A 12813-nucleotide genomic window follows, 5' to 3' on the forward strand; every position below is an offset into this window, starting at 1 on the left:
AGGGAGGATCGAAGAGGCGGTTTCGTCTCGGCCATGTTTTCTTATTATGTATAATAGAAGCAGGCCTTCATTACAGGCCTTTCTTTTTGGCTACAATAATTTCTAGAGCCGCTTGCAATCTGATTATCCGATTTAAGTTACAAATTGGTTCTCTTGCCCCTGATATTTGTTCATTAGGGGTCCAGGTGGCAGGTCCGTAATGTTGAATTATTCGCTCAGGAGGCCACTCATTGTTTCCCCATTTTTGTGTCCCACCTAAATTTACCTCGATAGATCACGTCTTACGGGCAATACTTCTATCTCTGAGGTTGTCATATAGTTTTATTCCTAACCAAGCTCCGCCTCTCTCCGGCAAAAGAAAAAATAAGGGCCGGATAATCCCTATGTTAGAGATTCCTGACCATCCTGCAGGTAAATGTTTATATGCGGTGTGTCTGCAGATCCAGCAATGCCCTTTCTTAGCCTTAACGCCATGAGCAAATGGTCCAGCTGCCCCTTTTGGGAGTTGAAAATAAGTTGTGTTGTCATCGCCCAGAGGGCTAAAAAACATGGTTGGGCAATTACTTGTTCGGCCGGTGCAATACCAAGCGCCAGAATTATTTTTCCACTCACAAATTTGCTTATAATTGGTTTGTGGGACAGACAGGGTTTCATTTTTGTTTGACCAATATCCCTTGAATCCCTGAGTGCGCCCCGTTTCATTAAGCCACATCCATATGTAGACTCTCCTATCTTTATCAACTAGCTTACGAGTGAGTGTCCATTGACATTTACTTTCCCCCACGTAAATCCCTCCCCTTTGAGTACGGTTTAGACAATACTGCCCTACAGTTGGATATTGAATTGGCCACGTCCCACTGTCGCCCCAAGTGTCGTCTGCGGTTTCACAATAGTTGCTTACGATCTGGTCGGGGGTGAGGGGTGCGGACGTCCACGGCCAACTCGACAACCCCAGAGGTCCTCCACAAACCCAGCAATGACACAAATTGAAGGTTCGGCTCACTGCTTTAGCCAATAATACAAATTCGTTGTCCTTAAAGGGATCATATGGGTCGGGGGAAGGTAGAGGAATTGGTTTTCCATCGCTCTCATAAACACACGTCTGAATTAGAATAATCAAAAATAGCATGCGCATTCTGATCAAACCGCAATCGATGTCTGTCTGGCTTCTTCTGGGGGTATGTGTCTGGGTCAACTGCTTTGTCCTGAAAAACAAGAACAGAAACAAACTCACTCCTCGGGTTAGAAGGAAGGAATAATCCACTTAGCATGAATCTTCTGGATTTTCCCGCTGGCGTCTTTTGCTTTCCAAGTGTATTTATTTATTGGGGTGTCTAAGACTAACGGTATTGCTCCCACGGTGGGGAGTTCAACTAAAACAGGTTGTCCGGGGAAGTGGGATGGGTTGTCAGGGTGATCAGGGCTATGTGAGGTGGGTATGATTGTCGGGGCTTGTGGGCAAAACGCCGTACTTTTTGGGCATCCATTCGTTCCCCAGCGGCTATTTACGCTGGTCACTGCGTCTCCCACCCGCTCAGCCCATGCTGGTCTGTGTGGTTTCAGGAAGCATTTGAGTAGCCCGTTTGTTCTTTCCATGATTCCATTCGCTTGCGGGTAGTAGGGGGTGTGGAACACCCATGAAATTCCCTCCCGGGCTGCCCATTCCTGAACTATCTTAGCTGTAAAGTGAGAACCGTTGTCCGACTGAATCGACCGTGGTTTGGGGAAGGTACCAAACCACTCTTTCAATGCCTTCACCGTGTTCTCTCCAGTAGCTTTGGCAAATGCCACGGCTTGGACCAACCCTGACACTACCTCCACTCCGACCAACACATACTGCTTTCCTTCCGACTTCCGGAAAGGACCAATACAGTCCACTTGCCAGGTTTCCCACAGCCCCTTCCCCTCCCTCAAGTGTAGGGGATCGTCTTCCAGGGGGTGTCTTTCTAAGCAGGTACGGCGTTGTTCGCAAGCGGACACACAAGTCTTACATTTCTCTCTAGTAACAGGCCAACCTCGAGCTTGGGCCTCACAGTAGAGGTCTTTGATCCCTGAATGTTTCCTCTTTACATGCAACCATTCCAACAATTGCTCCCAGTCTTCTGCTATTGGGGTGTTTTGAAGGGGAGCTAATCGGGCCAACTCATCTACTTCGGTGTTCCACCGGCTCGCTGGGGTGTCACTTTGTTGGTGGGAGGCCACCCACGCCACTGCAAATTCCCCACGTCTAGCAATTGCAAGGATGTCCTGCCATTTTTCCTTTTGCCATATCGGTACTCTGTTAACCTCCCATCCATTTTGCTCCCAGAATGGTAGCCATTCTATGCAACCTTTAAATACTGCATAAGCGTCAGTATAAATGTATACAGGGGAAGTGGTTTGGGCTTCATGTTGGAACACGCTCCATACCGCGACCAGTTCTCCCACTTGTGCGCTACCCTCCCCTTCCGTAATGATTTGTTCCTTGGTTTCTACTTGGAGTGCTACAGCTCGATATTTCCAGACCTTTCCTTCTCGCTTTGACGAGGCGTCTGTGAACCACACGTTGTGCATTTGTTCAGAAAACGGGGGAGCTATCTGTATCACAGGGGGAAGTTCAGCTGTTTCTCTATCTGGGCCCACCTCTTCTTGGATGGTTAACCTCTTTGTGGCTCCCTCAGACACTGTAAATATATCACAATAATGTTCTATTTGGGCATACCGCTTTCGCACAGAGGCTCTCTGAGCCACCCCGTCAGGGGGTGGGGCTCCCACTAGGACTGCTTTAGTCACCTTAGACGGGCCCCAAAGAATTATGCGTTGCTTTCGAGTGGTTCGTTCGGCCTCTCTCAAAGCTAGACTAACTACAAATAGACCCTTCTCCCACACTGTGTATCTTTTTTCAGTGTCTTTAAAACTGCACGAATAAAACCCATAGGCCGAATGGGCCCCTCTGGCCCCTTTTGCCATAAATGAATCGAGAGCCCGGTCCGGGCAAACCCCCACTCAATTTGGATAGCATCTGTGGGGTGAATGGGACCGAGAGCTTGGTGGGCAGTTGCTTCAAATATTAGCAGTCGTAATGCCTCATCATGGACCGGGGTCCACTCCCATTGGGCCTTTTTTCGCAATAAGTCATACAGTGGCCTTGCAATAATCGAAAAATCAGGAATATGCTTTCTCCAAAACACAAATAATCCTAATACATGTTGCAAATCCTTTTTCGACTCTGGCATTTTAATCTGATCTAATGAGGAAAGGGTGTCCGGTGGAATGCGTGTCATTCCTCCTTTCCACCAGATTCCTAAAAACTTTACCTCGCTTGAGGGTGTTTGTACCTTCTCTGGTGGAATTTTCAACCCCAAACTTTCTAAGTGGGAAATTATATTGTCCTGAGTTATCCGCACTTTCTCTGTTTCATCCCCTCCCACAAGAATGTTGTCGATATATTGGTAAACACTGACTTCCTTCTCTGCTTGGACTACCTCGAGTTCCTGCGCCAACGCATGGTGGGCTAGAGTGGGAGAGTGCTTATATCCCTGTGGGAGTCGGGTGAAGGTGAATTGTTGGCCTTCCCACGTAAAAGCAAAGCGATCTTGGTCCTCAGGTTGCAGGGGAACCATAAAAAACATATCTTTAACATCAATTGTTGCCATGATGGGGTGGGCTTGTTCCTGAATAGTCGCTATCAACTCGCCAATATTTGGTACCACTGCTGTCAATGGACCCGTATTTGCATTGAGCCTGCGATAATCTACTGTTAATCTCCACGTGCCACCAGGTTTTTGTACTGGCCACACAGGAGAGTTAAAAGGAGATTGTGCCGGGACTACAACTCCTTGTTTTTTCAAATCCTCCGGTACTGGCGCAATACCTTCTCTTGCTCCCAACGGTAACGGATAGGGTTTTACATTGGTTAGCTGGGAAGGAGGGAGGGGAGGCGCCGCTTGTAGCAGGCGCACTGCCGCACCGAAGGTTCCGGTTAACTGCCTAATTTGAGGGACACCGAAAGACCATGAATTCCTCTGGGTATCCCGCCACTGTTTACCCTTCAGGATGTCTATACCTAAGAGGTTCATTTGGAAGGGCCCCACTGCTGCCATAGTGTTAACGGGACCTTCTTCTCCCGGTAGCCACAACGTCACCAGGGTCATAGGTACGGTTTGGCTTTTACCCAGGGCATTTAGGACTATGAGGCATTTGGACGGGATCGAGATACCGCATTGTTCCGCCTCAGTTTGTCTTAGCGCTGTAATTTGGGCTCCGGTGTCAATTAAAAAGGTTACAGGCCTTTTCTTTGGCCCTACCGCCACCGTAATCAATAAATCCCCTTTTTCGTTGCAGGTGAGTTGCCTTATAAACGTCCACCCTCCGCCTCCCCCCTCACCCTGGGGGGGCGGAGGCTTTAGTTTCCCGCCATTCTTTCCTCCCCTTTTTGTTCCTCCCCCATGTTCACTACTGGTAAGGTATTACGACTTGGTCTAGGAGTAGTTCCCTGTGCGGACCATCTCTGCACTAGCAACTCTGACTTCTTAGTCTGGAGTCCGTCCATCAAATCCCGGGGAATGCCCTTTTGCAGCCCCAACTGCCATAACCCTTGTTGGGTTAGGGGCTTTCCTTTTCCAGTTAGATCTGGGCTCCTCCCAGAGAATGGCAGCCGCCCGCTTCCCTGTTCTGCCGCTCGCACAGCTCTGGTTTCAACCTTCTGGTATGATCGGCTAACAGGGCCATACTTTCTCCCATAGTTAATTAACTCTTGCGCTATCTCCCCCCAGGTCCACGCCTTCCTCCCTAGCCGCCGATGCTCGGGGGTCACCAGTCCCTCCAGGGCAGCCGCGATTCTCTCCTCCCTGGGTATATTCTGAATTTTCCCCCGCAGTTGGATCCCGATAGGTTTTAAAGAATTGGGAAGTCCCCGTATCAGGGGCGTCATTCGTTCCGGATCTACTGGCAACAACATTGGGGAGCTCAGGTTGGGCTTGAGTTCCCGATCATACATCATTTGCAGACAAGCCGCTTTCTGCACACTTTCCAACAGCTGATCTACCGAGCCTGTTATGGCTAGGAGGTCTCCCCTTTCCAAGGGGTTCAACCCTCCTGCCCAATATGCAACCCTCTGAGTTAATGACCATGGGGCTCAGCGGTCGCCAGTGGTTAAAAACATGCCCGGGCCCCAATATCCTTCCGCCTCTTTCTCCGACAGCAAAATCCCATCTCGCCCCGACAGGGACACCCTCCAAACATATTCAGTTTCGGATTCTCTCACAGTCCTTGCAAAGTCCCTTCGCAGCTTGGCCAATTCGGTTGCCGTGAAAGGAGTTTCTTTGGTAATAACCTGGGGGCAATTGTCGTTATTGTCTTCATATACGTGTTCCGTCTTAACTAGTGGGCACATATGGGGGGGTTTCTTTACGGCCTCCTTTACTCCCTTTAGGTCTCCCCAGGGGTAGACTTGCCGTATCCCTTTCTCCTCGAGCAGTACTTCCGCTTCTGCTAGGGTGTCTGTCTCCCTTAGGAGTTGGTTTCTCAACTCCTCCTTCAAGATCAGGTTTTGGCGCTTCTCCTCCTCCAGCGCCCATTTATTTTCCTGTAGCTGTTCCTGCAGCGCTGTTATTGCTGCCTGCAGAGAAGCTACCGCAGCCTCAGCCTGACAGGACCTCCGCGTCCTTTCCTCCACCACAGCTGCCAAACACGCTCCCAACACGGCACAAATTATAGCTTTTCCCTTCCCCTTTTTAACCTTAGCTTCCTTCTGCACTACTGTCATTCTGTCTATTACACTTCGCAACTGGAACCAATGGTCCCTTGCCCAATCTTGTCCCAGGAGCGAGGGACGAGATCGGTATAGTTCCAAAAAATCATCTAACTTACCAATTTCCCCAGTCTGTTCGGGCGCACAGTCACAAATATCTCCTGCCTTCTGGGCAGCCATATCCTACAAAGGGGATATCGTCCCGGGAGGGTCACGCCTTAAAGTCCAAATTTCCCCTATACACCCCCGGGACGCCAAGCTGTCTGCTACTACGCAAGTTATCAATAAAAAGGAACCAACATCCACTCCTTCCTTACGCTTCGTTCGTCTCCGGCTGCTTCCCTCGGGGGAGAGCAGAACCGCGGATCGGAACTCCGCACTCGCTTCGTACTTGCTTGTACGTCTCGTTCACACACACTCGCACAGCACACCACAACAAGGTTGTATGACACTCTCGTCTCAAGGGATCCTGTCCGTGACGCCAATTAAGATGTCCCGATCCGATATCGGGGAGGTTTCGATACGATCCCAAGAGCGAGATTAAGACAGAAACGAGGTCAGATGTGGTACAACGTTTTAGTTTTATTTTGTATGAACAGGGGGATAAGGACTGTATAGAAAGGGACAACCGGGAGAACGGGGGAGAGCAAAGGAGAGGGAGAGAGAGAGAGGGAGATAGAGAAATAGAGAGGTAGTGAGATAGAGAGGGGAAGGGACCAAGTCGGGGACGAGTCTAATTACCACCACTCCGAGTCCAGTGATGTTCCGTTGGCTCCCTCTGTGGTGCCCAAGCGTGGCAGGGTTTGTCGAAGCAGGTCCCGGAAGGTGCACGAGGAGGAGAGGAAGAAGGAGAAAAGCCCCGCCACTTACCGGAGCACGTGCACTCCTTTATAGAGGGTCCCACGCTCATGCGCAGATCGCGGCTGCATACGTGCCGTTCGTGCGGCACGTGTGGTACGTGTTGCCTCCTCGGGAAGACTTTTCACGCCCTGGCTCTCGCGCATGCGCACAGTGGCGCTCGTCCGCAGACCGCGGGGGGGGGGGGGGGGGGGAGGGGGGGGGCAGTGCCCTCCGAGGCAGGACATCAACGCAGGGAAATGGTGGTGTGACGGCAACGTCGAGACAAACTGCATACCGTAGCAGTCCGCTACCCACGAGTGGCTGTGACCTCCACGGACCCGTCTGCCCCTTACCAGCTGTGCTTCCACCACCTCCGGCAGCACAGTCTCCGGCGCCTCTGCCTCCTTCTTCCTCTGCTGCTGGCTGCAGGCAACAGGGCTTGCTTGGACGAGTTACGGACCTCCACGGTGTGGGATGCCGGACTAGTCCAGGCTTGTTGGTGCCGAATACAGGGCCATTAGGAGCCAGCAGAAGGGGCCCTGGGGGAGTCCAGCTTGGGCGAGAGCAGGGATTGAGCAACTTGCTTATCTTGCACTGATAAGCACCGGACCTGAACAGGGGCAGGAGATGAGCAATTTGTTCATCTTAACAAGCTGCAGCGCCTGACGGGTCTACTCCTCAATCAGCTGAGTGACGCCTGGGGTGAGGGGGAGCCTTCACAGCTTGACGTTACTTTGGTAAAACTAAACAGACCACCGCTCCTCTGTACTGAACGCCTTTGTTCTCCGCCACTGCCCCCCCCAGCCCCGATCAACTGCGCAACAAGCCTTGCTAAGGGCCAATCGGCACACAATACCTGACTTAGTCCCGCCTCGCCAAAAGTATAAATCTGGCATTTAGAAGCCTCTTTTTTGAGGACGAGAACTCCAACTATCCGGACAGGTTGACGGGCCTGGACCTCTCTCCTCCCCAAGCAGGGACGCCTCTTTGGTAAGACTTGCGCCTCCGATTATGTCGGATGTTACCCCGGGAAAACTATCATTAACAAAAGCGCTTGTCCTGGTTTTAGCTGAGAGGGTTGATTTTCTTCATAGTAGCTAGTGTGGGGATATGTTTTGGATTTGTGCTGGAGACAGTGTTGATAATACAGAGAAGTTTTTGTTCTATGGACTTACTGCTCAGCAGTGTTTACACGGGGCCAAGGCCTTTTCTGCTTCTTGCGCTGCCCTGCCAGCAGGATGGCTGGGGGTGCACAAGAAGTTGGGAGGAGACACAGACAGGACAGGTGACCCAAACTGACCAAAGGGATATTCCATACCATATGACGTCATGCTCAGTTTATAAGGAGCTTGGGGGAAGAGGAGGGGGGGGCGGCGGCGTTCGGAGCAATGGCGTTTGTCTTCCCAAGTAACCGTTGCGCGTGACAGAGCCCTGCTTTCCTGGAGAGGGCTGAACACCTGCCTGCCCATGGGAAGTGGTGAATGAATTCCTTGCTTTGCTTTGCTTGTGCGCGCGGCTTTTGCTTTACCTATTAAAATGTTTTTTCCTCTGAGTCTGTTTTGCCCATGATGGTAATTGGTGAGTGATGTCTCCCTGTCCTTCTCTCGACCCACCAGCCTTTCGTTGCACTTTTCTGCCCTGTCTAGTACAGGAGGGGGGTGATGGAGCAGCTCTGGGGTCAACCAGCCAGGGTCAACCCACCACAGCCCGACACCGCTTGTGCCTGGCCTTGCCTGTGCCTGGTGTCCCTCATGCCTGACATTGCTTTTGCCAGGCACTGCCTGTGCCCAGCGTGCCCCGTGCCCGGTGTCCTCATGCCCGGTGTCCCTCGTGCCTGGCATCACTTTTGCCCAGCATGAATTGTGCCCCGTGTCCTTCGTGCCCAACATCGCTTGTGCCCGGGAGTGCCTGTGCCACATGTCCCTCATGCCCGGCATCACTTGTGCCCAATGCACACGTCACCGCTCGTACCCGGCCCCACTCGTGCCACAGGGGGTGTGGGGGGGGGTGTGTGTGTGGGGGGGTGTGTGTGTCCCCTCAGTGGGACACCACGGGTTCCCCCGTACAAAGCCACCCCGTTGCCACGCAGCATCTTTATTGTGGGCACCGCAGTGCCACCCCCGGGGTGACGGTGACACGGGGAGGCCATCGGGGCCAGGAGGTCACGGTCCTGGGGGTCCTCAGATGCTGCCTGGGGGGGACACGGGGTGGCAGAAGGGGTGACATGCCCCTTGGGGACAGGGGGCAGGGATGGGCTGGATGTGCCGTCACCTGCAGGGGAGTTGTCTCCGGGGAGGGGAGTGTAACCTGCAAGAGGGAGTAGAGGGGGTGAGGAGGCTCTGTGTCACCCCAGGCCACAGTCCCTGTCCCCCCCCGGCCACTGTCCCCATCGCCGTCCCCCCCGACCGCTCACCCGGTGCCGGTGGCCTGGCCCGGTACTGGTAGAGGCCGGCGATGAAGGTGCTGAGCCCCAACACCATCAGCACAGTGGCCGCAGCCACCTTCCCCATCAGCCCTGGCGACAAGGTGGGACCTGTGGGGACACGGTGGGGGTGAGCAATGACGTGGCAAGGACCCGGGTGTCTGGGTGGGTGTCCCGTCCCCCCCCGACTCACCCCAGTCCTCCAGGAGGGGCCGGTCCAGGCTGGCATGTTGCACGGAGCACACAAAGGTGTCTCTGGCCACCGGGGCCACCATCAAGGTGACCTGCGCCTGGTAGGTCCAGTCACCGTTGGGGATGGCGGAGATGGGGGGGTGCTCACCGGGGCCCACGATGTCCCCGTTGTGCAGCCAGATGACGGTCACCTCGGGGGGATAGAAGCCCCAGACGTGGCAGGTGAGGAGGACGGGCGCCCGGGCGTTGCCCGTCTTGGAGGGGATGATGCGGGCTTGGGGTGGTGCTGGAGCGGGGAGGGGGGACGGTCAGTGAGCCCCCTCCCCACCCATGTGATGTCCCCATGTGATGTCCCCATGCAACATCCCTCTGCAATGCTCCGTGCACGGTCCTCGTGCAACGTGCAATGCACCATCCCCATGCAATGCTCCGTGCGACACCCGTATGCAACCCCCATGCAACATCCCCGTGCAACACCCTACGCCACGTCCCCGTGCAAAGCCCCTGTGCACGATGCCCCTGTGCAAAGCCCCCATGCGCTGCAGGCCTCGCTCCTCCACATCACTGTCTGGGTCCAGAATTGGGGGGGGTCAGGTCGTCACAAGCCCAACGCCGGGCTTCGGCGCGCTGCACCCAGGCGGTGCCGTTGTTGAGGATGGCAGCGAGTTGGGTGGCGACGGGGCGGAGCAGCCCCCAGTCGCAGGGGACGAAGCGCTGGGCGTCGGGGTCGTAGCAGACCAGCGGGTTCTTGTTGAAGACGAGGGCCAAGTTGAAATCCAGCGCGGAGCCGTTGGCCGCCAGCGGGCAGGAGCTGGCCACGTGCACCAAGAAGGCGCCTACGAGGGGGACGCGGGGGTGGGCAGGGTCCCCAGGGGTCGGACCCCCCCCAAACCTGCTGCACGCCCCTGTCCCCCCACATCCTACCTGCCCCCCGGCAGCTCAGCACCAGCCCCAGCACCCCGAGCACCCACATGGGCGGCTGTGGGTGCTGGTGCGTCCGGCACGGCGGGCGAGCTCCGGCCTCTCCCTGCAGCGCCCGACCTTCATTCCTGCCACCGGCCCGCTCCCTCCTCCTCCCCCTCCTGTTCCTCCTCCTGCTCCTCCTCAGGGCTTATCCCCAGGGATTTGGCCCCGGGATCCCACGTCACCGGCGATGGGCAGCGCAGGGCTTCGCCCCGAGGGGACTGTGCCCCAGGGCTGGGCTTGGCACCGCGGGAATCCCGCCTGTCCCTTCCCAGTGGGGAAACTGAGGCACGCCTCTTGGGTGTGGCTCTCTGGGGAGTGCAATCCTGCTGCACCCCAATAGCAGAGAGCAGAAAAGCCACCACCACGTCCTCCCTGTGGCCAGCTGCTGCCCTTCCATCCTTTGGCAGTGGGGAAACTGAGGCACGCCTCTGGGGAATGGCTCTTTGGGGATGGGGCACGAACCAGCCCAACCCCAATAGCAGGCAGCGGAGAAGTCACGGCTGCAGCCATCTCCTGCCCTTCCCCAGTGGGGAAACTGAGGCACGTTCCTCTGGGATGGCTTTTTGGGGGGCGCGATGCAGCTGAACCCCAATATCAGACAGTGGAGAAGCCACCACAGCGCGGGCTGGGGGACGGACGAGGAGTTTAATCGCTGGGGGTTGCGGGGGGGCAGGAGGGGGCTTATTCCCACCTTCCCCTCCCCCCGCCACCATCTCCACTCCTGCACCGAGCGGTGCCGGACTCTGCACCGTCCTGTGCTCAACCTGGGCGGGGGACACAAGAGGGGATTTGGTGACAGTCTCCTCCTCACCCCCCCCCCATCACACCCCCATCACCGGGGGGACACCCCAGCATCCGGGCTGTACCGTGGGCGCTCCGGCGCGCCGCCAGGATCATGGAGATGCTGAGCAGCCCCAGGAGGATGCCCAGAGCCATGACGGCGCCACACAGCACCGTCTCCAGCACCTCGGAGGGGTCGGGGGTTTGGGGCACTATGGGGGGACATGGGGGGGGGGGGGTCACCACCAGCCCCGATGTCTCCCCAGCAGCCCCGTCCCCACGCTCACCTCAGTAGTCAATGACGGAGGCGTTGTCCCCTTCACGGGTGACCATGCAGGTGTAGACATCACCGGCAGGTAGGAGAAGCGGATGAAGGCCAGGTCGGCCGCGGGGGTGTAGTGGGTGTGGGTGACCCCTTGGGTGACAGGGACCCCGCCCACCTGCCAACTGATCTCCACCGCCGGCGGGAAGATGTTTCCCGCCATACACACCAGCGTGTTGGGTTCACCCAACACCAGCGGTCGCACTGGGAAGACGTCGGCCACCGGGACGCCTGCAGCGGTCGAGAGGGGACGGGGTGGGATAGAATCCATCAAAGGACCATTTTGGGGGGGAAGGGACCTCTGAAGGTCATCGCCTCCCTCAGCAGGGGCATCTTCAACCAGCTCCTGTTGCTCACAGCCCCGTCCAGCCCGACCTTGAGTGGTTCCAGGGATGGGGCATCTTCCACATTCTCGCTACGGCATCTCACCACCCTCAGCGTAAAGAATTTCTTCCTTACATCTAACCCAAATCTACCATTTTTAGCTTCAAACCATTCCCCCTTGTCCTAGCGACACTTTTTCTCCCACCAAGTCCTTCTCCGCTCTCCAGCCCTTCATCCCCCAGCCTGTCTCCTTGTTCGGGATTGCCCCGACCCGGGTGCAGGACAGAATCCCAGAATCCCAGACTGGTGGGGGTTGGAAGGGACCTCTGGAGATCATCTAGTCCAGCCCCCTGCTAGAGCAGGATCACCTCGAGCAGGTTGCACAGGATCACGTCCAGGCAGGTTTTGAATCTCTCCGGAGAAGGAAACTCCACAACCTCTCTGGGCAGCCTGTCCCAGTGCTCGGTCACCCTCAGAGTGAAGAAGTTTCTCCTCATGTTCAGATGGAACTTCCCGTGTCCCAGTTTGTGCCCGTTGCCCCTTGTCCTGTCACTGGGCACCACTGAGAAGAGTCTGGCCCCTTCCTCTAGACATCCGCCCTTTAGATAGTTATTAGCATTGATGAGATCCCCTCTCAGTCTTCTCCAGGCTAAAGAGCCCCAGCTCTCTCAGCCTTTCCTCAGACCAGAGATGCTCCAGTCCCCTCAGCATCCTCACAGCCTTCCACTGGACTCTCTCCAGCAGTTCCCTGTCTGTCTTGAACTGGGGAGCCCAGACCTGGACACACAACTCCAGATGTGGCCTCACCAGGGCAAAGTAGAGGGGAAGGAGAACCTCCCTGGACCTGCTGGCCACGTTCTTCTCAAGGCACCCCAGGACACCAGTGGCCTTCTTGGCCACGAAGGCACATTACTGGCTCATGGAGAGCTGCTTGTCCACCAGGACTCCCAGGTCCTTCTCTGCAGAGCTGCTTCCCACCAGATCAACCTCTCACCTGTTCTGGTGCCTGGGGCTGTTCCTCCCTGAGTGCAGGACCCTACACTTGCCCTGGTTGAACTTCATTTGGTTCCTCTCTGCCCAACTCTCCAACCCGTCCAGACCTCGCTGAATGGCAGCGCAGCCTCCTGTGTGCCCTTCTGCTGTGTCAGCCGCTCCTCCCAGTTGTGTATCATCAGTGAACTTGCTGAGGGTCCACTCTGTCCCCTCATCCAGGCCATTGATGAATATGTTGAATAA

At 55.7% G+C, this 12813-nt stretch overlaps 2 protein-coding genes and 1 pseudogene across 2 annotated transcripts; all 3 read right to left on the reverse strand.

Annotated features, from left to right (window-relative positions):
• Positions 1–4384: 4384 nt before the first annotated feature.
• Positions 4385–5911, reverse strand: LOC129198275 (uncharacterized). Its single transcript, XM_054807424.1, is given in 1 exon segment — positions 4385–5911. A coding segment is annotated over 1 exon segment (1527 nt).
• A 2737-nt stretch (positions 5912–8648) lies between these two features.
• LOC129198276 (HLA class II histocompatibility antigen, DM beta chain-like) lies at positions 8649–10158 on the reverse strand (annotated as a pseudogene).
• A 734-nt stretch (positions 10159–10892) lies between these two features.
• On the reverse strand, positions 10893–11524 carry LOC129198277 (class II histocompatibility antigen, M alpha chain-like). The gene is given in 4 exon segments (XM_054807426.1): positions 10893–10915; positions 11018–11143; positions 11219–11284; positions 11287–11524. Coding segments are annotated over 4 exon segments (435 nt in total). The 3' UTR covers positions 10893–10910.
• Positions 11525–12813: the final 1289 nt, after the last annotated feature.

The sequence above is a fragment of the Grus americana genome, chromosome 32, assembly GCF_028858705.1.
Source record: "Grus americana isolate bGruAme1 chromosome 32, bGruAme1.mat, whole genome shotgun sequence".
Taxonomy (NCBI): Eukaryota; Metazoa; Chordata; class Aves; order Gruiformes; family Gruidae; genus Grus; species Grus americana.